The following is a 26,760-nucleotide window of genomic DNA, read 5'->3' on the forward strand; positions in this document are numbered from 1 at the left end:
CGGCACTCCCTCAGTATTGACCCTCTGATAGTGCAACACTCCCTCAGCACTCACCCCCGAGAGTGCAGCACTCCCTCAATACTGACCTGTGACAGTGTAACAGTGGGAGTTGGTGGTCTTATGTAATGGAGTGGAGATTTGATGAGACTCCCAAACTCAAGTTAAATTAGTCATTAGGGACAAACCAGAAAGGAGCTAAGTGGGCCCTGAGCTCAGTGTTTTTCTGTCATACTCACCCTCGCTCCCCGTTTCCCAGGAGGACCCGTTGCACCAGGTGGACCTGGGGGACCCTGTCATGAGAAATAAAGATGAATAAATCACAGAATTATTACAGTGCTGAGCAGGCCATTCAGCCCATCATACTCAATGTACAGAACTAAATTAATATTCACCAGAAAGAAATTTTACAACACGAAAACAAGACATTCACCTCAACTCATTTTATAATTCATTCCTGGGATGTGGCATCACTGGCTAGGTCAGCATTTATTGCTCATCCCTACCTGACCCTTGAGAAGGTGGGGGTGAGCTGCCTTCTTGAACCCTTGCAAGCACACAATGCTGTCAGAGAGGGAATTCCAGGAATTTTACTTAGTGACGCTCAGGGAACAGTGATATATTTCCAAATCAGGATGGTGAGTGGCCTGAAAGGGGAACTTGCAGGTGGGTGGTGTTCCTCTGTATCCGCTGCCTTTGCCCTTCTCAATGGAGGTGGCCCATGGGTTTGGAAGGTGCTCTTTGACAGAGCCACTGAGCTGTTCCTTCAGAGTCGCTGGGTCTAAATCCTAGAACTCTCTTCTTAATGGTATTGGGTCTACTTACAGCAAGTAAATACTGATCCAGCCAGTGACACCCTCATTCAATGAACGAAAAAAAAGGATTCTGTAAAATTGAGGTCTTCCAAAACCCAGCTACATGTATCTTAACTTTCAGTAAATTCGGCTCAACCCTTTGTGCTTGCTGACTTACATTGATTCCCAATCAGGCAGTATCTTGACTTTAAAATTGTTTCAGATCCCTCCATGTCTTGGCACGTCCCGATCGCTGGAATCTCCTCCCTTCCCTAAATCCCTCAAGATATCGGTCCCCTCCCTAATTCTGAGATATGGAGTTTGTTTAATATCGATCGCTCCACATTGCCTTTGGTCTCCAGGTTATGGAAATTCCGTCTTAAACCTGTCAACCGTCCTACCTCACTTTCCATTCTTCCATCAGATCTTAAAACATACATCTTCAATCAAGCCTTCAGTCATCAAACCCAATATTTCATTACGTGGCTCTGTGTATTTTATAATGCTCCTGCCATATGCCTTGGATATATAATTCTTAGTTGTTGTCTTCATCTAGAAAGGTCTCTTTGTAATTGAAACCACTCAATTCTGACAAGTGCTATTGCAGAGCTTTGAAAATGTCTTAAAAGTAAGAAAACAAATGGATTTGTAGTTCTTCAATCAAAATAAATAGAGGCCAATCAGCCCATCAAGTCTGTTCCTGAGTATCTAAATTGCCCATACTGTAGATGCTGCAAATCTTAAATTAAATGAAAACAGAAAACACTGGAAACATTCAGAAGGTTCAACAGCTTCTGTGGGAGAGAGATCAAGGGCCCAACACACTGTGGTTATTTCATTAGACGAGAGAAGTCTAGACTAATCGTGTGGCAAGAGTTATCTCAAATGGCAGCTGGAGCATCTCAATTCAGTCAATTAAGTAAATCTGGAATCAAACACTAACCTCAGCAAATGGGGACTGTCAAACTATTGGATTGCGCCTTTAAGCAAAAACATCTGGGTCATGAATGTCCTTTAGAAGGGGAAATCTGCAGTCCATTCACGGTCTGGCTTACAGGTGACTCCATACCCACAGTGATGTGGGTGTGTCCTAATCTGAAATGGCCCAGTCAGTCCCTCAGGTCGAGTTAAGATGATGGCTGAGGATCACTTCCATGAGGGCAGCCTTACTAGTGATGCTCATGCTGTATGTAGAAGGGATGAACAGCACTCTGCTCTTCTCTCTCTCTCTCCCTGTCTTTCTCTCTCTCTCGGAGGCTGCAAAGAGTTAGCAGCATCTTCGAGCTCCACCAACACAGTTAAGGAAACAGCAAACACAACCAATCACTGGGAATGTTCAGCATCATTTTCCGTTGGGAGATTCTGAAGGGCATGGATAGAGTGAAGCCATACCCCTTCGGTGAAGGGTCAATAACAGGGGGGCATGAGTGGTCCTCTTGTGACACAGTGGTATTATCCCTACCTCTGGACCAGGATGCCCAGATTCAAGTCCCACCTGCCCCAGAGGTGTGTGATAACCTCTCTGAACAGGTTGATGAGGGTGGAACAGTGGCTCAGTGGTTAGCACCACTGCCTCACAGCGCCAGGGACCTGGGTTCAATTCTAGCCTCGAACGACCATCTGTGTGACGTTTGCACATTCCCCCATGTCTGCGTGGGTTTTCTCCGGGTGCTCCACCATCCCCCCCAGGTTAGGTGGATTACCCATGCTAAAGTGTCCACTGTAACCAGGAAGTGCAGGCGAGGTGGGTTATCCATGGAGACTGCAGGGTTATGGGGATAGGATGTGGGTTTGGGTGAGATGCTCTTTGGATGGTTAGAGTTGACTCAATGGGCTGAATGGTCTGCTTCCCTGTAGGGATTCTATGACTCTAAAAAGAGGTAACAAGGGAGCTTAATTTTAAGGTAAAAGGCAGGAAGTTTAGAGGGGATTTGAGGAAAATGCTTTTTCGCCAGAATGTAGTGGGTTCTGGAATGCACCGTCTGGGAGGGTAGTTCAGGCAGAAAACCTCACAAGCTTTAAAAAAAGTACTTGAATGAGTATTTGAAATATCAGAACATTCAAGGCTGTGGGTTTAATGCGGGAAAGTGGGACTAGTGTAGATTTAGCTTTGATGGCACAGACTTGATGGGCCGAGCGACCTCTTCTGTACTGTATGAATAATTCAGTAAAACAACTGATCGATGCAGGAAAAATAACAAAGTTTGCAATCATTTAGCAGCTTTAGTATAGCAAAGTATACAGAGACGTTCATGTAAATGGCTCTGAAAGAGTTAAATGTGAGAATCTGTGTTAAGCTCCACCCATTCTTATGATGTCATCCAGTCGTGGCTGAGGAAATGGACAGATTAACTCCAGATCACAAATGTTTTGTCAATGTCTCCCAATGTCTTAGTAAGAATGTCTAACCTGATAACGTAACATGTATGTAGTCGCTATTAAGCAATAAACTACAGCTTGTTTCAGACAGGAGCATCTTGTTGTTATGAAAGAAGAAAAATTGCAAAAGCTGAGTATTTTGGCAAGAAGAATGAAGGAATACAGTTTTCCAGAAACAGAGAAGCACTGCAGAATGCCAAAGTGCAGAGACTGAGATGTTCAGGTGCTTGAAACAGTAAAGGTTCAGGAAGTAAGGACAGCACATCACTCAAGAAAGCTAATGGAAAAATTCCAATGGGCGAAATTCTGTCCTTTACTGCAAGAACAATTGGACATAAAACTGCAGATGTTATATCCCAGGGCAGTGGTGAAACCACATCACAAATACTGCATATAGTTTTGAGATCCTTCTTTTAAAATGCATAGGAGATAGTTCAGAGGAGACTGACAGGGCTGATCCTGGGAATGAATGGGTTGGGTTACAGGGAATGATTAGACACACTGGGCTGGTTCCCACTGGAGTTTAGGAGAGTGAGGGGTGACCCTGATTGAAGTGGATCAGATCCTGAATTATCTGGACAATGTGGATGTGTGAAAGATGCTTCTTCTTATGGATCAGTGCAGAACTAGGACCCAATTTCAAACATTGGTCTCACTCTTTCATGACCGAGAAAAGAGAATATGCTTTTTCTCACAGTGCTGTGTGACTTCAGAACTCTCCAGCTCAGAAGGCAATGGTGGTGGGGTCACTGGATATTTTCTTTGACAGAGGTGAAAAGGTTCTTCTTAGGAAGAGGACCAGAGAGCACTGGAGTAAATGGAAATGTGGAATGTGAAACATACACAGATCAACCATGATCTTATTGAATGGGAGAGCATATCTGAGGCGCCAAGTGGGTCTACTCCTGAAGGTACTGTCAAAGGGTCAGTGCTGAGGGAGTGCCACATTGTCAGAGAGTCAGAGCTGAGAGAGTACCGCACTGTCAGAACGTCAGTGCTGAGGGAGTGCTGTACTGTCGGAGGGTCAGTGCTGAGGGAATGTCGCACTGTCAGAGGGTCAGTACCGAGGGAGTTGCTGCACTGTTGGAGGGTCAGTGCTGAGGGAGTGCGACACTGTCAGAGGGTCAGTGCTGAGGGAGTGCGACACTGTCAGAGGGTCAGTGCTGAGGGAGTGCCGCACTGTCAGAGGGTCAGTACTGAGGGACTGCTGCACTGTCAGAGGATCAGTACTGAGGGAATACTGCACTGTCGGAAGGTCAGTTCTGAGGGAATGCCGCACTGTCGGACAGTCAGTACTTTGGAAGTGCTGCACTGTCGGAGGGTCAATCCTGAGGGAATACTGCACTGTCAGAGGGTCAGTCGTGAAGGAGTGCTGCACTGTTGGAAATGTTGTCCTTTAGATATAATGTTAAGCTGAGTCATGACTGCCCTCCCAGTTGATAATAAAATATCTATTTGCACTGTCAAAGTAGGAAATTGCCTCTGTGTGTCCATCCCTTAAGCAGCATCACATCAATTGTGTAGCTGGATGTTATCGCAATGTTACTTGTGCGAGCTTATTGTTTGCAAATTTGTCCCGTATTTCCTTTATTCCAACTATAATTGCTTTTCAAAAATGACTTTTTTGGAGGATGAGCATTTTTGGATCCCCTGAAGTTAAGGAAGGTACTGTCTAAATGTCAGTCCATTACTCCAGTCTCTGTAACCAGCAGCTACTGTGTAACCTGCTGAACCTCAGGCATGACACGTTTGGCTCCCATTGTCCAGTAAATTGTAAAACGATAACTTGTAACGCACTGTTGAATATTCCATCAAATGAGTGTTCACTGTTCTTTATAGGCTTCTGGAAGCAATAAAAATGAATCATTGAAATTTTATGTTGCCATTTTCAACAGAATAAACATCCAGTGAGCAAAATCTAGCAAAGTACTGAACATAACAGGCAGGGGCTATCTGAAATTTGAGTCTCTATTTCAGTGGTCTGGCTAGGATTGGAAACTTTTTTTTTAGATTACTTACAATGTGGAAACAAGCCCTTCGGCCCAACAAGTCCACACCGACCCGCTGAAGCGCATACCACCCAGACCCATACCCCTACATTTACTCCTTTTCACCTAACACTACGGGCCAATTCACCTAACCTGCACATTTTTGGATTGTGGGAGGAAACCGGAGCACCCGGAGGAAACCCACGCAAACACGGGGAGAATGTGCAAACTCCACACAGAGTCGCCTGAGATGGGAATTGAACGCGGGTCTCTGGCGTTGTGAGGCAGCAGTGCTAACCACTGCTCAATGTCCACTTTAACATTTGAAACGCCTCAATTGATGGTCAGTGATTAGCATTCTGTCTTAAAGGAACCTGAGCCCCTGCCAGTTCAGCCTTTCCAGATTGATATCATAATTTTGGCTACTATCCTTCAATATTAACTTACACTGATCTAGGTTAAACCACACTGATTTATATCAAGCCACTGAACAATATATACCACACTGATCTATATCCGTCACCTGAAACGAGCTGATAGAAATACACACCAAATTGTATGAATCTACATTGACTAGATTCCCTACAGTATGGAAACAGGCCCTTCGGCCCAACAAGTCCACACCAACCCTCAGAAGAGTAAACCACCCAGACCTAATCTCCTACCCTATATTTATCCATGACTAATGCACTTAACACTACGGGCAATTTAGCATGGCCAATTCACCCAACCTGCACATCTTTGGATTGTTGGAGGAAACCCGCACAGACACGGGGAGAATGTGCAAACTCCACACACAGTCACCCTAGGTAGGAATGGAATCTGGGTCCCTGGTGCTATAAGGCAATAGTGCTAACCACTCAGCAACTGCGCTGCCCCTGCTGCTGATCTCCAATCAATCCAAACCAATCTATATCAGTCTACAATGATCTGTATCAATCTATAGTGGTACATACAGTATATCAATCTACAATAATACATATGTAGAAATCTATAGTTATATAAACATATATCAATCTACAATGATAAATATTTCAATCCTATTGCTTTGATTTCTGGCATCAGACAGGAAGGTAACACTGATATTCAGGGAGATGCAGGGACCCTGCTGTGAATAAGCGCTCAGCCTGGACTGGTAAGCTAAAACGTAGGTAGGTAAAAACAATGACTGCAGATGCTGGAAACCAGATTCTGGATTAGTGGTGCTGGAAGAGCACAGCAGTTCAGGCAGCATCCGAGGAGCAGTAAAATCAACGTTTCGGGCAAAAGCCCTTTATCAGGAATAAAGGCAGAGAGCCTGAAGGGTGGAGAAATAAATGAGAGGAGGGTGGGGGTGGGGAGAAAGTAGCATAGAGTACAATAGGTGAGTGGGGGAGGGGATGAAGGTGATAGGTCAAGGGGGAGGGTGGAGTGGATAGGTGGAAAAGAAGATAGGCAGGTAGGACAAGTCATGAGGACAGTGCTGAGCTGGAAGGTTGGAACTGGGGTGAGGTGGGGGAAGGGGAAATGAGGAAACTGTTGAAGTCCACATTGATGCCCTGGGGTTGAAGTGTTCCGAGGCGGAAGATGAGGCGTTCTTCCTCCAGGTGTCTGGTGGTGAGGGAGCGGCGGTGAAGGAGGCCCAGGACCTCCATGTCCTTGGCAGAGTGGGAGGGGGAGTTGAAATGTTGGGCCACGGGGCGGTGTGGTTGATTGGTGCGGGTGTCCCGGAGATGTTCCCTAAAGTGCTCTGCTAGGAGGCGTCCAGTCTCCCCAATGTAGAGGAGACCGCATCGGGAGCAACGGATACAATAAATGATATTGGTGGATGTGCAGGTAAAACTTTGATGGAAGGCTCCTTTAGGGCCTTGGATAGAGGTGAGGGAGGAGGTGTGGGCACAGGTTTTGCAGTTCCTGCGGTGGCAGGGGAAGGTGCCAGGATGGGAGGGTGGGGGTGGGGGGTGCGTGGACCTGACCAGGTAGCCACGGAGGGAACGGTCTTTATGGATGGCGGAAAGGGGTGGGGAGGGAACTATATCCCTGGTGGTGGGGTCTTTTTGGAGGTGGCAGAAATGTCGGCAGATGATTTAGTTTATGCGAAGGTTGGTAGGGTGGAAGGTGAGCACCAGGGGCGTTCTGTCCTTGTTACGGTTGGAGGGGTGGGGTCTGAGGGCGGAGGTGCGGGATGTGGACGAGATGCATTGGAGGGCATCTTTAACCACGTGGGAAGGGAAATTGCGGTCTCTAAAAAAGGAGGCCATCTGGTGTGTTCTGTGATGGAACTGGTCCTCCTGGGAGCAGATACAGCGGAGGCGGAGGAATTGGAAATATGGGATGGCATTTTTGCAAGAGGTAGGGTGGGAAGAGGTGTAATCCAGGTAGCTGTGGGAGTTGGTGGGTTTGTAAAAAATGTCAGTGTCAAGTCGGTCGTCATCAGTGGAGATGGAGAGGTCCAGGAAGGGGAGGGAGGTGTCAGAGATGGTCCAGGTAAATTTAAGGTCAGGGTGAAATGTGTTGGTGAAGTTGATGAATTGCTCAACCTCCTCGTGGGAGCATGAGGTGGCGCCAATGCAGTCATCAATGTAGCGGAGGAAGAGGTGGGGAGTGGTGCCGGTGTAATTACAGAAGATGGACTGTTCTATGTAGCCAACAAAGAGACAGGCATAGCTGGGGCCCATACGTGTGCCCATGGCTACCCCTTTGGTCTGGAGGTAGCTGGGTCAGGAAATGACAGACTCATTAGAGCAGCATTAAGCAACACAATTACCTTGATGTCATTTTGGCAACAAACACTCATTCTAGGAGAAACCAACTGCAATGCAGGTAGTTTCCTTTAACACAGACTGGTAAAGCAAATATATGCCTCCAGTAATGTGCAAGTGTGATCGCAATGTGGAAAACGATGATACCCAGTTTAGATCACAAGAGGGCTCTGATGTACTCTCCGAAGTTAAGCTAGTGCATAGTTAGATATTGGGAAACAGAATAGTTACACAGTTTGGCAAAGTGACCAGCACAAGCTGAGAGAAAACCCAAGGGAGTCCTTAAACTTTTAACAGTCAATAATGAGAAAAGTGACTTGAAAGGTGAAAGACAGGCAAATCAAATTGTACATAATTCAGACAGTCATGAAGCGACTTTGTGAATTCTCCATCTGCACCAACTCAAAATGGTTTATTTAAGGCAAATAAAGACAAGGAAGAGGTTTGATTTTCTTACTATTGACAACAAATGGAAATTCAATCCAGATATTATAGAGAAAATAAATCTTAGTTTGGGAGCAAAGAATTGTTTATGCTCTAAGATGAAAATTGATTCCACAAAATGTTTAAAAGTTTCCTGAAAGTACTCTCGCATATCAAAATGTAACTTCCAGAAAATTCTGTGGTCAGTAATTGCAGACTAATCACTGGAAAGTTAGTCAGCAACCACATTGAGGGGATGGGTGAAAACAGAAAAGTTTCTAACACGATATAGTGTTTCAGTTATTTGAGTAACTGAAAGAGAGTTCATTTGGCCAAATGTCCTTTTCACTCCAGATACTTTTAGTCAGCCTTTTCAGAGATGCACACCCTTTGGAACAGGTGGGACTTGAACCCATGTCTCTGCCCCCAGTGTAGACTGTTATAGATCACAGTAGATTGATATAGATCAGTGTTGAGAGTGTGGTGCTGAAAAAGCAGAGCAGGTCAGGCAGCATCCAAGGAGAAGGAGAATTGACTTTTCAGGCAAAAGCCCTTCATCTGGAATGAGGCTTGCAGGTCTGGGAGATAAATGGTGGTGCGGCTGGGGAGGGGGGGCGGGCAGGGGGGGAGGTGATTGGGTGATAGCTAGGAGAGAAGGATGGAGCAGATAGGTGGGAAGGAAGATGGGTCGAGAGGGTGGTGCTTAGTTGGAGGCTTGGGACTGGGATAAAGTGGGAGGGAGGGGAAATGAGGAAACTGGAGAAATCCACATTGATCCCTTTTGGTTGCAGGATCCCATGCAGAGATGAGGTGTTCTTCCTCCAAGCGTTGAATGGTTAGAGTTTGGCGATGAAGGAGGCCCAGGTCCTGCGTGTTCTTGGTGGCATGGGAGGGGGAGTTAGGACAGCTTGGACCATCTCTGGGACACCCACTCCAACTAACTCCACCACCCTGTGGCCGAACATTTTAACTCCTCCTCCCACTTCACCAAGGACATACAAGTCCTGGGCCTCCTCCATCACCAAACCCTTACCACCCGACACCAGGAGGAAGAACACTTCATCTTCTGCTTAGGATCCTGCAACCACATGGGATCAATCTGGATTTCTCCAGTTTCCTCATTTCCCCTTCCCCCCACATTATCCCAGCACAAAACCTCCAACTCAGCACCGCCCTCTTGACCTGTCCATCTTCCTTCCCACCTATCCGCTCCACCCTTCTCTCCAAATTATCACCTCCCCACCCCACCCCCACCTTCATCCACCTATCACATTCCCAGCTACCTTCCTCTCAGCCCCACCCCCATCCCATTTTTCTCTTAACCCCAAGCCCATAAGCCTCATTCCTGATGAAGGGATTATGCCCGAAATGTCAATTGTCCTGCTCCTCGAATGCTTCCTGACTTGCTGTGCTTTTCCAGCACCACATTCTCAACTCTCATCTCCAGCATCTGCAGTCCTCACTTCCTCCCATAGATCAAAGTCGTTGATACAAATTAATGTGAATTGACATCGAGCAGTGTAAATTCATAGGGCTCAGTGAAGACTGAAAGATAGCCATGTACTTTGATATAGATCACTATAGACTGATATAGAAACAGATTTGTGTAGATTGAATTAGATGAGTGTAGATTAAAGTAGACAAGTGTAGATTGATATAGATGACTATAGCTGGATATAGAACAGTGTAGATTGATGTGGATCAGTGTAGTTTGCTATAAATCACTGTATAAGACACAGATCACTTTAGATTGCTGCAGATCAATATTCTTGATACAGATTCTTGTAGATTTCTATAGATCAGTATAGATTGATAGATATCAATGTGGATTTATACAGCTCAGTGATAGAGATTAAATTTTATTGAACTGATAAAGATCAATCTGAATTGATCGGTCACTGCAGATGAAGATAAGTAACCAGCGATGGATACAAATCAGTGAGATTGATATAGATTAGATTACTTACAGCATGGAAACAGGCCCTTCAGCCCAACAAGTCCACACCGACTCTCCAAGGAGCAACCCATCCAGACCCATTCCCCTACACCTAACACTACGGGTAATTTAGCATGGCCAAATCACCTACCCTGCACATCGTTTGGACTGTGGGAGGAAACCCATGTAGACACGGGGAGAATGCGCAAACTCCACACAGACAGTTGCCCAAGTCGGGAATTGAACCCAGGTCTTTAGTACTGTGAGGCAGCAGTGCTAACCACTGTGCCAGCGTGCTGCCCACAGATCCGTATGGATTGGTGTAGGTCAGCATTGATTGAATCAGATCATTTCAAATTGATATAGATTACGGTAGATAGAAATAGATCAATCTAGATTGATACAGAGCAGTGTAGATTGATATCAATCACTGTAGAATTATATTGTTCAGTGTAGATTGACATAGGGCAGTGCAGGTTGATACAGATAAGTGCAGTTTGATTCAGATCTTTGTAGATGATAAAGATCACTGTTGAGTGATAGAGATCACAGTAGATTGATTCAGATCCATATAGATTGATGTCAATCACAGTCTATTGATACAGATCAATATACATTGACATAGATCACTGTAGAGTAATATAGATCGCTGTAGATTAAAGTTGATAAGTGGATATTTATATGGTACAGTGATCTATATCAATATGTATGGATTTACATCAATCTATACCAAATCTACATAAATGTGCACTGACCAATATCAATTTATATCAATAAACACTGATCCAAGATCAATACACATTGTTTTGTATAAATCTATAATTATCTGAAACTATCTACATCAATTTGATTCAATCTACTGCGATCTGTGTCAATATATAGTGATTTATAACAATCTCCACTGATCTAGAGCAATATTCATTGATCTATATGAATCTACAGTGATCTACATCAGTGATTAGTAAAGATTAATGTAGATCAATGCAGCTTAAAAAAGATTATTGCACATTTATATAAATTGGTACAGATATTGATTGAGCAGAGATTGAAATAGGTCTGTAAATTGATATACATCAGTCAATTGATGTAGATCAGTGCAGATTTACGTAAATTTATAAATATTGGTATAGATCAATACAGACTGATTCCAAACAGTGTAAATTGATATAGATCAGTGTTGATTAAAATAGCTCAGTGCAGATTTATACAGATCAGTACAGTTTAGAACATAGAACATTACAGTGCAATACAGGCCCTTCAGGCCTCGATGTTGCACTGACTTGTGGAACCAATCTGAAGCCCGTCTATCCTACACTATTCCATTCTCATCCATAAGTTTATCCAATGACCATTTAAATGCCCTTAAATTTGGCAAGTCTACTACTGTTGCGGACAGTGCGTTCCATGCCCCTACTACTCTGAGTAAAGAAACTACCTCTGATATCTGTCCTATATCTATCAACCCTCAATTTAAAGCTATCCATCACCATCCGAGGAAAAGGTTCTCACAGTCCATCCTATCTAACCCTCTGATTATCTTCTATGCCTCAATTAAGTCACTTCTCTCTAACGAAAACAGCCTCAAGTCCCTCAGCCTTTCCTCAGAAGACCTTCCCTCCATACCAGGCAACATCCTGGTAAATCTTCTCTGAACCCTCTCCAATGCATCCACATCCTTCCTATAATGCGGCGAGCAGACTGCATGCAGTACTCCAAGTGCAGCCACACCAGAGTTTTGTATAGCCGCAGCATAACCTCATGGTTCCAGAACTCAATTCTTCTCCCAATAAAAGCTAACACACCATATGCCTTCTTAACAACCCTATCAACCTGGGTGAAGAAGGGCTTATGCCCGAAACGTCGATTCTCCCGTTCCTTTGATGCTGCCTGACCTGCTGTGCTTTTCCAGCAACACATTTTCAAGCTATCAACCTGGGTGGCAACTTTCAGGGATCTATGTACATGGACACCGAGATCTCTCTGCTCATCCACACTACCAAGAATCTTACCATTGGCCCAGTAGTCTGTATTCCTGTTGCTCCTTCCAAAGTGAATTAGCGGGATGTTACTCATGCCCCCCTTTACAGAGGGTGGAATGAGTGGAGAGTTTCAGGCCCCTTGGAGTAGTCATCCACAACAAGCTTTCTTGGGCTATTCACGTGGACGCACTGGTTACAAAGGCCCAGCAGCTGAGGAAATTTGGCATTTACTCAGCCGCCAGCATTCTCAAAGATCCATCCCACCCTGACAATGTTTTTCTACAACCTCTGTCATCGGGGAGAAGGTACAGAAGCTTGAATACACACACCAGCCGGTTTCCTAACAGTTCTACCGTACTGTTGTTAGAATACTGAACAGACTCACAAACTCTTAACATTCATCTGTACCTGTGTTTTTGTTTTTGCCGCCGTTTACCTATTATTTACTTATGTATGCTATGATCTGCCTGTATTTCTCACACGACAAAGCTTTTCACTGTGCCTCAGTACACATGACAATAAATTCAATTCAATTCAATTCAATATGTCTGCCATTCAATTCACCTCACACTTCTCCGCGTTAAACTCTATTTGCCACCTCTCTACCCAGCCCTGCAGCTTATCTGTGTCCCTCTATAACCTGCAACATCCTTCAGCACTATCCACAACCTACCAACCCTACCCACAACCCTACCAGATTTCTGAACTCATCTTTCTACGCCCTCATCTAGATCATTTATAAAAATGACAAACAGCAGTGGCCCCAAAACAGATCTTTGCCATACACGACTAATAAATGAACTCCAGAATGAACATTTCCCATCAACCACCACCCTCTGTCTTCTTTCAGCTAGCCAACTTCTGATCCAAACTGCTAAATTACTCTCAATCCCATGCCTCCAAATTTTATGCAATAGCCTACCATGGGGAACCTTATCAAACACCTTACTGAAATCCATATACACCACATCAACTGCTTTACCCTCATCCATCTGTTTGGTCTCCTTCTCAAAGAACTCAATAAGGTTTGTGAAGCATGACCTACCCTTTGCAAAACCATGCTGACTATCCCTAATCAACTTATTCCTCTCTGGACGATTATAAATCCTATCTCTTATAACCCTTTCCAACACTTTACCCACAACCAAAATAAGGCTTACTGGTCCATAATTACCACGGTTGTCTCTACTCCCCTTGTTGAACAAGGGGACAACATTTGCTATCCTCCAGTCTTCTGGCACCACTCCTGTAGACAATGACGACATAAAGATAAAAGCCAATGGCTCTGCAATCTCCTCCTTCGCTTCCCAGAGAATCCCAGGATAAATCCCATCCGGCCCAGCAGACTTATCCATTTTCACACTTTCCAGAATTGCTAACACTCCCTCCTTGTGAACCTCAATCCTGTCTAGTTTAGTAGCCTGTATTTCATTATTCTCCTCAACAACATTGTCTTTTTCCAGTGTGAATACTGGTGAAAAATATTCATTTAGCGCTTCCCCTATCTCCACAGCCTCCACGCACAACTTCCCACTACTATCCTTGATTGGTCCTAGTCTTTCTCTAGTCATTCTTTTACACCAATAGAAAGCTTTAGGGTTTTCCTTGGTCCAATCTGCCAATGACTTCTCATGTCCCCTCCTGGCTCTTCTTAGCTCTCTCTTCAGGTCTTTCCTGGCTAATATGTAACTCTCAAAGTTTGACGTAGATCAGTGTAGATTGATATAGATTGCTGTAGATTGATATAGGTCAATAAATAATTGATATAAATCACAGTAGAAGAAAATAGATCAATACTGATTTATTTGATATGTATAGATTGATATAGGTCAGTGCAGATTGATATAGATCAGTGTAGATTGATCCAAACCGCTGTAGATGGTTATAGTTCAGTGCTGATGATTAGAAATTGGTAAAGATTCATGTAAGTTCATTTAGATTGATACAGATCAGTGTAGACTGAGTTATTATTGAAATCCTCACGCTGGGGAAAAGACCTTGATTTTTCACCCCAACCATGCTCCTCATGATTTTATAGGCCTCTGTAAGGATAACTGTAAGCTCCAAAATGATATAGGTGGAGTGCGCAGGAAATTGGTAAATGGAGTTCATCTCTGATAAGTGTGAAGTAATGTATTTACGGAGGTCAAACAGTAAAAGGGATACACAATAAATGGGAACATGCTGAGATGGGTATATAACAGAGTACTTGGCATACAAGTGTACAGGTCCCTCAAGTGGCAATATTGGGAGACAAAGTGGGAAAGGAAAAAACACTGTGGTCCTTCATTGACAGGGGTATAGATACAAAAGTAGAGATTTAATGATGAAACTGTTAAGGCTCTGGTAAGGCCACAGCTGGAGTACTGTGTACAATTCTGGTCACCGCATTACAGGGAGTACGGAATTGTGCTGGAGAGAGAGCAGAGAAGATTTGCTAAAATGTTGCACTGATCAGTAAGTCACCTGTGTAGCCAATTAGAAATTTACACTTGGAGCCTGTTATGGTCATGGGTCTGTTTTATCTGATTTCTCTAATCAACCTATTCAGAGATGCTAACACATATTTCTGGGACTTGAATCTGAGCCTCCTGGTCTTGAGGAATGGACACTACCACAGTGCTACAAGCACACTCAATGTGTCTGTTTTTTAAAAACAATCAGAAGAGTTACCACGCACAGCCGAATGACTTTCCCATCACCAAATCCCTGTGACTTTTTTGATTATTAATTATTAAACCACCATCACCTCTGCAGCCAAATAGAAATTTCCATGCAAAGTCTATATGGGACAATGTGAACCTTCAGAAATGAGGTGGGGGAGGAATGAGTATGGAGAGTGAGAAGGGATGAAATCAATGGAGTTGGACGGGGAAATAAATCCTCAGAACCCCATGGTGTCCACCCGTCTCTGAAGGCATCGATAGCATTGATGTACACTGCATGCTTCCTCACCAATGTCACCCACATAGGGAGGTAACTGTGGAAGAGGGGCAGAAATGGGTCTGTTTCATGATATTTTCGAATAAACCTGCTCAGAGATGTTACTGCATACCCCTGAAGCAGGTGGGACGGGGCTCAGGTGATGAGCCAGAAGGGGAGGCCATTGCTTGTTTTACTCATAGAGAATGAGCTTCATGAGGAGATCAGTTGTAATTCCCCATGGGCCTTGTCAGTATTGATCAGTGCAGATTCATATCTAGAAGAGCATGGATTGATATAGATCTCGTTGGTTCAATTTAGATGAATGCAGATTAAAACAGAGAAACATAAATTGATATAGATCGGTGGAGGTTGGAATCGGTCAGTACAGATTGATAGAGGTCAGTCTAAGTTGTTATAGTTTATTGCAGATTGCGTCAGTTGGTGTAGAATGAAACTCCAGCTCCTTGGAAACCGTGTTAGGAAATTAGAGCTGGAGCTGGATGAACTGCGGGTCATTCGGGAGACTGAGGGGACAATTGAGAGGAGTTACCGGCAGTTGGTCGTTCCTGAGGCTCAGGATAAGGATAGATGGGTTACAGTTAGGGGGAGGAAAGGGGACAGACAGACAGTGCAGAGATCCCCTGTGGACATTCCCATCAGCAATAAGTATACCGTTTTGGATACTGCTGGGGGGGGTGACCTACCAGAGGACACCCATAGTGGTCAGTTCTCTGGCACTGAGCCTGACACTGTGGCCCAGAAGGGAAGGGGGCAGAACAGAAAAGCGCTCGTGGTAGGAGACTCAATTGTGAGGAGAAGTGACAGGAGATTTTGTGGTCAGGATCAGGATTCCCGGAAGGTTGCCTCCCTGGTGCCAGGGTCCGGGACGTCTCCGATCGGATGTATAAGGTTCTAAAAGGGGAGGGCGAACAGCCAGAAATCATGTTACATATTGGCACTAATGATATAGCTAAGAAAAGGATTGAGGATATAAAAAGCGATTTCAGGGAGTTAGGGTGGAAGCTGCAGAGCAGGACGAACAGAGTAGTGTTCTCTGGTTTATTCCCAGTGCCATGAGATAGCAAGGCGAGGAAGAGGGAGCGGGCGCAGCTTAATACGTGGCTGCGCAGCTGGTGTAGGAGGGAGGGCTTCAGATATGTAGATAATTGGGATGCCTTCTGGGGAAGGTGGGACCTGTACAAGAAGGACGGGTTGCACCTGAACTGGAAGGGGACCTATGTCCTGGGTGGAAGGTTTGCTTGAGTGGTTCAGGAGGGTTTAAACTAGTATGGCAGGGGGGGGGAACCTGTGCTGTATACTGGAGGTGAGAGTTGATGGAGATGAGGCAATAGAAAGAGGTAGTGCAGCCAGTGGGAAGGAAATTCCTGGGAAAGAACCAAGGGATCGGTTAAAGTGTGTTTGCTTTAATGCAAGGAGTATCAGGAATAAAAGTGATGAACTTAGACCATGGATCAGTACCTGGTGCTATGATGTTGTGGCCATAACAGAGACATGGGTTTAGAGCATTTAAAAAGAATAGGGAGGGGGGAGAAAGAGGAGGGGGTGTAGCACTACTAATCAGAGAGGGTATCACAGCTACAGAAGTTACCATTGTCGAAGAGGGTCTGCCTACTGAGTCAGTATGGGTGGAAATTAGGAACAGTAAGGGAGCAGTCACCTCATTAGGGGTTTACTACAGGCCCCCCAATAGCAGCAGGGAGATTGAAGAAAGCATAGGTCGGCAGATTTTGGAAAAGTGTGAATGTAGTAGGGTTGTTGTCATAGGTGACTTTAACTTTCTCAATATTGATTGAAACGTCCTTCGAGCAGATGGTTTGGAAGAAGCTGTTTTTGTAAGGTGTGTTCAGGAGGGTTTCCTAACTCAGTACGTTGACAGGCTGATGATGAGAGAGGCCATTTTGGATTTGGTACTCGGCAATGAGCCGGGGCAGGTGTCAGATCTTGCGGTGGGAGAGCTTTTTGGTGATAGTGACCACAACTGCCTCACATTCTACATAGCTATGGAGAAGGAGAGAAGCAGGCAGAATGGGAGGATATTTAATTGGGGAAAAGGAAACTATGATGCTATCAGACGTGAGTTGGAAAGCATGGACTGGGTGCAATTGCTCCATGGAAAGGGCACAGCAGGCATGTGGAGACTGTTTAAGGAACAGTTGTTGCGAGTGATGTATAAATGTGTTCCTCTGAGACAGGCAAGAAGGGGTAAGATAAAGGAACCTTGGATGACGAGAGCGGAGGAGCTTCTCATCAAAAGAAAGAAGGTAGCTTACATAGGTGGAGGAAGCAAGGGTCTTGCTCAGCTCTAGAGGATTACAGGCAGGCGAGGAAGGAGCTCAAAAATGGTCTGAGGAGAGCCAGGAGGGGGCACAAAAAAGGCTTGGCAGGAAGGATTAGGGAGAATCCGAAGGCATTTTATACATTCAAAGTTTGCGAGAAGATTTGTAGCTCGGGAGCTCGTCGTTGTGCTTCTGTTCACCGAGATGGGAGTTTTTAGAACATAGAACATAGAAGGATACAGCGCAGTACAGGCCCTTCGGCCCTCGATGTTGCGCCGACCGAATCCTACCTAACCTATACTAGCCCAATAACTTCCAAATGCCTATCCAATGCCCGCTTAAATGACCATAAAGAAGGAGAGTTCACCACTGATACGGGCAGGGCATTCCATGAACTCACAACCCGCTGTGTGAAGAATCTACCCCTAACATCTGTCCTATACCTACCACCCCTTAATTTAAAGCTATGTCCCCTAGTAACACCTGACTCCATTAGCGGTAAAAGGTTCTTAGTATCTACCCTATCTAAACCCCTAATCATCTTATACACTTCTATCAGATCTCCCCTAAACCTTCTCTTCTCCAATGAGAACAGCCCCAAGTGCCTCAGCCTTTCCTCATAAGATTTTCCTACCATTCCAGGCAACATCCTGGTAAACCTCCTCTGCACTCGTTCTAAAGCTTCCACATCCTTCCTATAGTATGGCGACCAAAACTGCACACAATACTCCAGATGAGGCCGCACCAGAGTCTTATACAACTGCAACATGACCTCAGGACTCCGGAACTCAATTCCTCTGCCAATAAAGCCCAGTACACCATATGCCTTCCTCACAGCACTATTTACCTGGGTGGCAACTTTCAGAGATCTGTGTACATGGACACCAAGATCCCTCTGCTCATCCACACTACCAAGTAGCCTACCATTAGCCCAGTAATCCATCATCTTGTTATTCCTACCAAAGTGAACGACTTCGCACTTAGCTACATTGAATTCCATTTGCCACATTTCCGCCCAGCTCTGCAACTTATCTATATCCCGCTGTAACCTACCACTTCCTTCCTCACTATCCACAACTCCACCGACTTTTGTGTCATCCGCAAACTTGCTTACCCAGCTTTCAAGTCCTTCCTCTAGATCATTTATAAAGATAACAAAAAGCAATGGTCCCAAAACAGATCCTTGTGGTACACCGCTAGTAACTGCTAGCGTCAACTACTACCCTCTGTCTCCTTCCAGCCAGCCAATTCCTAATCCAAACCTCTAATGTATCCTCAATGCCATACCTCCGAAGTTTTAGCATTAGCCTACCATGGGGGACGAAAGGGGACGAAACGTTTGCAACAAAAACTCCCAGCTCGGCAAACAGAACCACAACAGCATTTTACACATTTGTGGGGAATAAGAAAATGATCAAAGAAAGAGTAGGGATAGCATAGGGAACTTGTGTATAGAGTCTGAGGAGGTAGGGGAAGCCCTAAATGAGTTTTTTGCTTCTGTCTTTACTAAAGAAAAGGACCTTGTAGTGAATGAAACCTTTGAAGAGCAGGTAAGCATGCTGGAATGGATAGAGACTGAGGAAGGTGATGTGCTGAAAACTTTGACAAGCATTAAGATTGACAAGTCGCCAGGGCCAGACCAAATTTGTCCTCGGTTGCTTTGGGAAGCGAGAAATGTGATTGCTTTGCCACTTGCGAAGATCTTTGCATCCTCGCTCTCCACTGGAGTCATACCTGGAGGGAGGCAAATGTAATTCCTCTCTTCAAGAAAGGAAATGGGGAAATCCCCGGCAATTACAGACCAGTCAGTCTCACGTCTGTCGTCTGCAAGGTGTTAGAAAGGATTCTAAGGGATAGAATTTATGACCATCTGGAAGAGCATGGCTTGATTAAATGCAGTCAGCACGGCTTTGTGAGGGGCAGGTCATGCCTCACAAATCTTATTGAGTTCTTTGAGGATGTTACTAGACACATTGATGAGGGTCGAGCAGTGGATGTGGTGTATATGGACTTCACTAAGGCACTTGATAAGGTTCCCCATGGTAGGCTCGTTCAGAAGGTCAGGAGGAATGGGATACAGGGAAATTTAGCTGTCTGGATACAGAATTGGCTGGTCGACAGAAGACAGCGAGTGGTAGTGGAAGGAAAGTATTCTGCCTGGAAGCAGTGGTGAGTGGTGTTCCACAGGGCTCTGTTCTTGGGCCTCTACTCTTTGTAATTTTTATTAATGACTTGGATGAGGGGATTGAAGGATGGGTCAGCAAGTTTGCAGATGACACAAAGGTTGGAGGTGTCGTTGACAGTATAGAGGGCTGTTATAGGCTGTAGCAGGACATTGACAGGATGCAGAGGTGGGCTGAGAGGTGGCAGATGGAGTTCAACCTGGATAAATGCGAGGTGATGCATTTTGGAAGGTAAAATTTGAAAGCTCAGTACAGGATTAAGGATAGGATTCTTGGCAGTGTGGATGAACAGTGGGGTCTTGATGTGCAGGTACATAGATCCCTTAAAATTGCCACCCAAGTGGACAGGGTTGTTAAGAAAGCATATGGTGTTTTGGCTTTCATTAACAGGGGGATTGAGTTTAAGAGCTGTGAGATCTTGTTGCAACTCTAGATATAAACTTTGGTTAGACCGCACTTGGAATACTGTGTCCAGTTCTGGTTGCCCTATTATAGGAAAGATGTGGATGCTTGGAGAGGGTTCAGAGGAGGTTTACCAGGATGCTGCCTGGAATGGAGGGCTTATCTTATGTAGAGAGGTTGACTGAGCTCGGACTATTTTCATTGGAAAAAAGAAGGAAGAGAGGGGACCTAATTGAGGTGTACAAGATAATGAGAGGCATAGATAGAGTTGATAGACAGAGACTATTTCCCAGGACAGAAATTGTTAACATGAAGAGTCATAGTTTGAAGCTGTTTGGCGGAAAGTATAGAGGGGATGTCAGAGGCGGGCTCTTTACACAGAGAGTTGTGGGAGCATGGAATGTGTTGCCAGCAGCAGTTGTGGAAGTGAGGTCATTGGGGATATTTAAGAAACTGCTGGACATGCATATGGTCACAGAAATTTGAAGGTTCGTACATTAGGTTTACCTTACATGAGGATCAATGGTCGGCACAACATCGTGGGCTGAAGGGCCTGTTCTGTGCTGTACTGCTGTATGTTCTATGTTCTATGAAACGGATTGATACATATTGATATAGTGTCAATCTATATGGGTCACTTTAGATTAATGTAGATTGTTAGAGGTTGTTACAAATCAATGTTAATTGAGATATATCATTGTAGATTGATGTGGAGTTAGTGTAGTTCAGTTAGCTGGATAGTTGGTTTGTGAAGCTATGTGTTGCTAACAGTGTTAGCTCAATTCCTGCACAGGTTGATGCTACCATGAAGGACTCTCCTTCTCAACCTCGCGCCTTTCTTGAGATATAGTGATGGCCCCTCAGGTTAAGTCACCTCTCTTTAATGAGCAAGTAGCCCTATGGATCTGGTAAGATTATGACTACAACATTGGTGTAGACAGCAATAGATTAATATTACTCAGTTTAGCTTGACATGGGCCACTGAAGATCGGCAGAGAATAGTGCAAATTTATCTCGACTGATGTGATCAGTGTGGATTAATATAGGTCACTGTAGATTGGTACAGATAAATCAATGCAGATTAATGTTTTTTTATTCATTTATGGGATGAGAGCATTTATTACTTATCCCTAACAGAAGGAAACCGCCACCCACATTGCTGTGGGTCTGGAGTCACATGTAGGCCAGACCAGGTAAGGATGGCAGTTTCCTTCCCCTGGAGGACTTTAGCAAACCAAGTGGGTTTTTCCCCAAACAATTGATGATGGATTCATGATCATGAGTATACTCTTAATTTCGGATTTTTATCCACCATTTGCCATGGTGGGATTTGAACCTGGGTCCCCAGGGAGTGTCTGGATTACCAGTCCAGCAATAATACCAAGAGGTCAAGGGAACTCACACTCAATGAGCTCCACAATGAAGTTGATATTGATCTGTACAGACTGCTATGAATGCCTGTGCATTGATATAGATCAGTGTAAATTGATATTGAACACTCTTGATCGAGATGGATTACTACATTGCTATAGATTAGTGTTGATTGATATTGAACACGACAGATTATTATAGATCAGTGCACATTGATATCCATCTGTATCCATTTTGTGCATCACTGTACATTAATATACACAGGTTTTCATTGATACAAATCAACGGAGATTGGTGTAGATCATTGTAGATTAATATAGATCCATATAGATTGATACATAGTCAGTATGTGTAGATTGATTAAGGTGAGTATATATTAGAAAAGTACAGATTAATGCTGAATGATGTAGGTTGATATAGATCAATGAAGATTGATAGTGATCTGTGCAGAATGATATAGATTGGTACTGACTGGAATGAATTGCTATGCAGTGATATTGTTCAGGTTACATTGGGATTGATCACTTCAGATTGACATAGATCATTGCAGATCGATATAGGTTAGTGTAGATTGATACAAATCAGATTACAGTGATATAGGTCACCATGGATTGAGTCACATGAGTGTAGCTTGAAATATATTAAGTATGTGTAACAGTAGATTGACATAGATCACTGTGGATTATTATAGATCTATATAGAGTCATATTGATCACTAGATTGATGCAGATTAGGAGATTGATGCTAAACACTCTGAATTGATATGTATCAGTGTGGCTTGATATTAATCTGTACACAGTCAAGATTAGAGTGGTGCTGGAAAAGCATCGCAGGTCAGGCTGCATCCGAGAAGCAGGAAAGTTGATGTTTCGGGCAGGGGCCCTTCATCAGGGAGAGCCATTCCTGATAAAGTATTCCTGCCTGGAATGTCGATTTTCCTGCTCCTTGGATGCTGCCTGACCTGCTGTGCTTTTCCAGCACCACTCTAATCTTGCCTCTAATCTCCTGCATCTGCAGTTCTCACTTTTGCCTATAAATCTGTATACATTGATGTAGATCTTTGTAGTTTGATACAAGTCACTGTGGTGCGATATAGATCAGTGTAGATTGATTTAGGTCACTATGTAATGACATATATCTGTAGATTGATGCACATCAGTGTTCATTGATGATATGGACCATCATAGATTGTTACAGATCACTACAGGTGGACATAGATCAGTGCAGATTGTTACAGATTAGTAGAGAATGATAGAGATAAATGTAGATTGATATAGATTGTGTAGATTGTTACAGTTCAGTGCAAATCACTATAGGTCACTGAATTCCCTAATATCAACACCTTGGGGGTTACCATTGACCAGGAGCTCAATTAGATTCACCACTTAAACCTAGTGGCTACAAGAGCAGGTCAGAATCCTGCAGTAAGTCACCTCCTGACTCCCCAAAGCCTGTTCACCACCTACAAGGCCCAAGTCAGGAGTGTGATGGAATACTCCCCACTTGCCTGGATGGGGGCAGCTCCAACAACACTCAAGAAGCTCGACACCATCCAGGACAAAGCAGTCCCCGCTTGATTGGCACCACATCCACAAATATCCACTCCCTCCACCACCGACGCTCAGTAGCAGCAGTGTGTACTATCTTCAAGATGCACTGCAGAAACTCACAAAAGATCCTTAGACAGCATCTTCCAAACCCGTGACCATTCCATCTAGAAGGACAAAGGCAGCAGATACATGGCAAGTTAGCCTCCAAGCCACTGATGATTCAGCCATTCCTAAACTATCATTGGGTCAAAATCCTGGAATTCCCTCCCGAAGGAATTGTGGTACTACTTATACCACATGGACTGCAGCAGTTCAAGAAGGCAGCTCACCACCACCTTCTCAAGGGGCAACTAGAGACAAGAAACAAAATGCTGGTCCAGCAAGTGACACCCACATCCCACGAGTGAAAATATATCAAGCCTGCCTCCTGTTTTATCGTCAACATCAGAGTCGAAAAGTGTGGTGCTGGAAAAACACAGCCAGTCAGGCAGCATCTGAGGAGCAGGAGAGTCAACATTTTAAGCGTAAGCACTGAAGAGTTTATGCTCAATACATCGACTCTCCTGCTCCTCGGATGCTGCCTGACTGGCAGTGCTTTTCCAGCACCACACTTTTCAATTCTGATCTCCAGCAACTGCAGTCCTCACTTTCTCCTAACGTCAACATCACTAAGACTTGTGTTAGAATCCTCAGAGAGAGCCTCTGGGAATATCTAATCGCAAGGAATTAAGGAATATGGGCAGAGTGCGGGTAAGTGGCGTTGAAATGCCCATCAGCCATGATTGAATGACAGAGTGGACTCGAAGGGTCAAATGGCCTTACTTCCACTCCTATGTCTTATGCTCTTATGGACTTCCTGAACCATAGCACAGAATTTACAATCACCATATTTTTTTAAAGAATGTTTGTGACACCTTGGACAGCCCTTGTCTGTTCTTGCCTCATCACAACTGCTTTCTGGATTAGTGGTGCAGGAAGAGCACAGCAGTTCAGGCAGCATCCAATGCTGCCTGAACTGCTGTGCTCTTCCAGCACCACCAATCCAGAATCTGGTTTCCAGCATCTGCAGTCATTGTTTTTACCTCATCACAACTGCTGGCATTTTATGAAGTGGCTAAAAAGATATGAAATGATTCCATTTCTCAAACTGTAAAATCACAAGTGGCAACCACACACACACACACACACACACGAATAGAGTTATAGATCAATACGATTTCACATGGATACAATAACATATTTCAACCATTCCATGTGACAGTAAATTCCACATTCTCCCCACTCTCTGGATAAAGATGTTCTCCTGAATGCTCAGACAGATTTCTTAGGGATTTTGCTACACTTATGGTTTCTCGTTTTGAACCCATGAATACATAATTAACATCTGCTCTACCTTTATCATTTTCAACTCTTTCACAATCGTAAATACCATTCCTTGAGACCTTTTTGATGAGCATGTATGGATCACTGGTTGAATTTATTCAAAAGACTTACAGGTGGTCCTGGATCCCCCTTTGGCCCAGGTAAGCCTTCATAATCTAAATAATCGAGGAAGTCTTCATAATCGTAATCGTAGTTTTCAATATCAATTTCTTGTGAATTTTCCACGTTGTGATCTGAGTCCACAGGCGAGTAACCGTTCTCATCCCATAAACTGTTCTGATTTAGTGAAGAGGTGTCTGTTGATGTTCTGTACAGTGTTGCATTGATCATCTGTATTTCAAGAAGCTGGTCTGAAATTTCCTTTGTGACCTCAGGGTGGTTTACATTTCTAAGGCTTTCTTTTATCGTGGGTTGTTTCAGCAGCGAAGTCAAGGGTGAGAAATCTTCATCAGAAATCTTTGAATTCTCTGCATTTCCATTCTCCGTAACATTTTCAGATTGATCTGCTTTCGATTCAGCTCCTTCCCTGCTGGACAATTCTTTGAATTTTCTCACATTTGAGTTGGAAGTTCGGTCAAGGAGAACCTGGACAGGGTCAGAGTCAAGCCTTGAGTCAGTCCATGAGTGCGATCTTGTTGTATCATTGAAATGAGGGGTTGACGTTGGAGGTAATTGGGTCAAAATCTTTGATTCTTCCAAGTTCCTTTGAGTATTGGTTTCAACAACTCCATCTAATGAGTGGCCTAAATATTCATCTTCATCAGTAATATTTTGTCCATGTGTACTTGTGGTATGGGTTGATGTTGGTGTTGAACTTCCTTGCATCTCTTCACTCAGTGAAGATCTTGTGTCTCCCAAGCTTGAGTTGGTAACTTCGGGAGATGTAGTGGAAAGTGAGGGTGACAGGGATCGGTAAGTGTCAGCCAGGCGACATTGCTTCTTCATGTAATTGCAATAGTTCAACAAAGCTTGTGCATCGGGATAAATATCCAGCTGACACAAGACACCTTCAAATGGAACTGCATTCCAGTTCATCCTTCCTAAGGTGAACTTGCTGCCGGAAACAAATTTCTGTGGTTTGACGAGCAGCTCCTTACTGATGAGCTTCTCCCCACAATCGGAAGAAAATGTAGCAGTTTTGCCTTTAATTGAAATGGCAAATGAATGCCATTGCCCATTGTGAGCATTATATGCAAAATATACAGATTGCTTCTCAGCAGCATACACAACTAATTTTCTTGGTAAAACCTGTACACCAAACTGCAGTCTGTTCTTATTTCTAATACTAACGAGGAAAGCGTTGTTGACTCGATGAGAGCAGAGACTAACAAGTATAGTGAAGTCATTGCTGGTGTCTAATGGCATTATGCTTGTGACTGCAGCTTCAATGTGTGCGTCACTTGACAGAATAATGCCATTCTCTGTTGCTGTGATTCCCCGAGGTAGCGAGAGCGATGGTTGTTGGGAAGGTGATCCTGATGAAGAGCGTGTTCCATCGTCTGTAAGACCAAGTTTTTGGAGAATGTCTACACCTAAAATTAAAAAAAAAACACAATGAAAATGTGTCATGTGTTAATCTAAGTCACATAACATACAATTTGACAGCGCAGACCCAGGCCGTTCAGCTGAGCTGCTCCATGCTGCTACTTTGCCTCCACATGAGCCATCCCCCATTCCCTCTCCATGTCACCCCATCAAAGTGCGTTTCTAGTCCATTTACTCTCATTCTTCAATAGTATCTACATTGTTCAGCTCAACCACTCCCTATGGCAGTGAGCTCCACATTCTCACATCTTTCTCAGTAAGGAATTTTCTCCAGAGTTCCCGAGTTGGATTACTTAGTGACGGCCTTTGTACGTGAATCACAAAACATTAACATGGCGTTACTGAAAGTAACTAGGAAGGTAAATTAGTCTTTATAGTGAGGGGATGGAATGTGGATGTAGGAAGGATTTGCTAAAATGGTGCAGGGCTTTGGTGAGACTGCATCTGGAGTACTGTACAGTTATGGCCTCTGCACTTAGGAAGGAAATAGTTACATTGGAAGCTGCTCACAGAAGGTACATTGGGCTGACTGTTGTGATGAGGTGTTTGTCTCATGAGGAAAGGTCAAGCAGTTTGGATTTGTACCCAGTTTGAAGGTTAGAAGTATAGGAGGCAACTTTCTTGGAGTAAAGACGCTGAGAGAGTTTAACGAATCTGTTCCCTGGTGGGGGAATCCAGGATTAAGGGGCACCATTTTAAAATAAGGCACCTTCCATTGATGTAGAAAGTGAAGAGGAACTTCTTCTCCAAGACAAGGCTGTTAATCTCTGGGAAGTTTCTTCACCAGAGAATAGTAGAGGCTGGGTCATTAAGGCTGAGATTTTTGTTGCATTAAGGAGTCAAAAGTTATCCAGGAGGTGGGCAGGA

The 26,760-nt window shown here is 44.1% G+C and overlaps 1 protein-coding gene across 1 annotated transcript in view; it reads right to left on the reverse strand.

Annotated features, from left to right (window-relative positions):
• The window catches only part of LOC132819201 (collagen alpha-1(XXIV) chain), a 429,304-nt gene that overhangs the window by 287,200 nt on the left and 115,344 nt on the right, over positions 1-26,760 (reverse strand). The window contains exons 3-4 of the mRNA XM_060830653.1: positions 24,460-25,880; positions 237-290 (exon numbers count right to left, since the gene is read on the reverse strand). Of these exons, the coding sequence (XP_060686636.1) occupies positions 237-290; positions 24,460-25,880 (1,475 nt within the window). The remainder of the gene's footprint in view (positions 1-236; positions 291-24,459; positions 25,881-26,760) is intronic.

The sequence above is a fragment of the Hemiscyllium ocellatum genome, chromosome 9 (genome assembly GCF_020745735.1).
Source record: "Hemiscyllium ocellatum isolate sHemOce1 chromosome 9, sHemOce1.pat.X.cur, whole genome shotgun sequence".
Lineage (NCBI taxonomy): Eukaryota > Metazoa > Chordata > Chondrichthyes > Orectolobiformes > Hemiscylliidae > Hemiscyllium > Hemiscyllium ocellatum.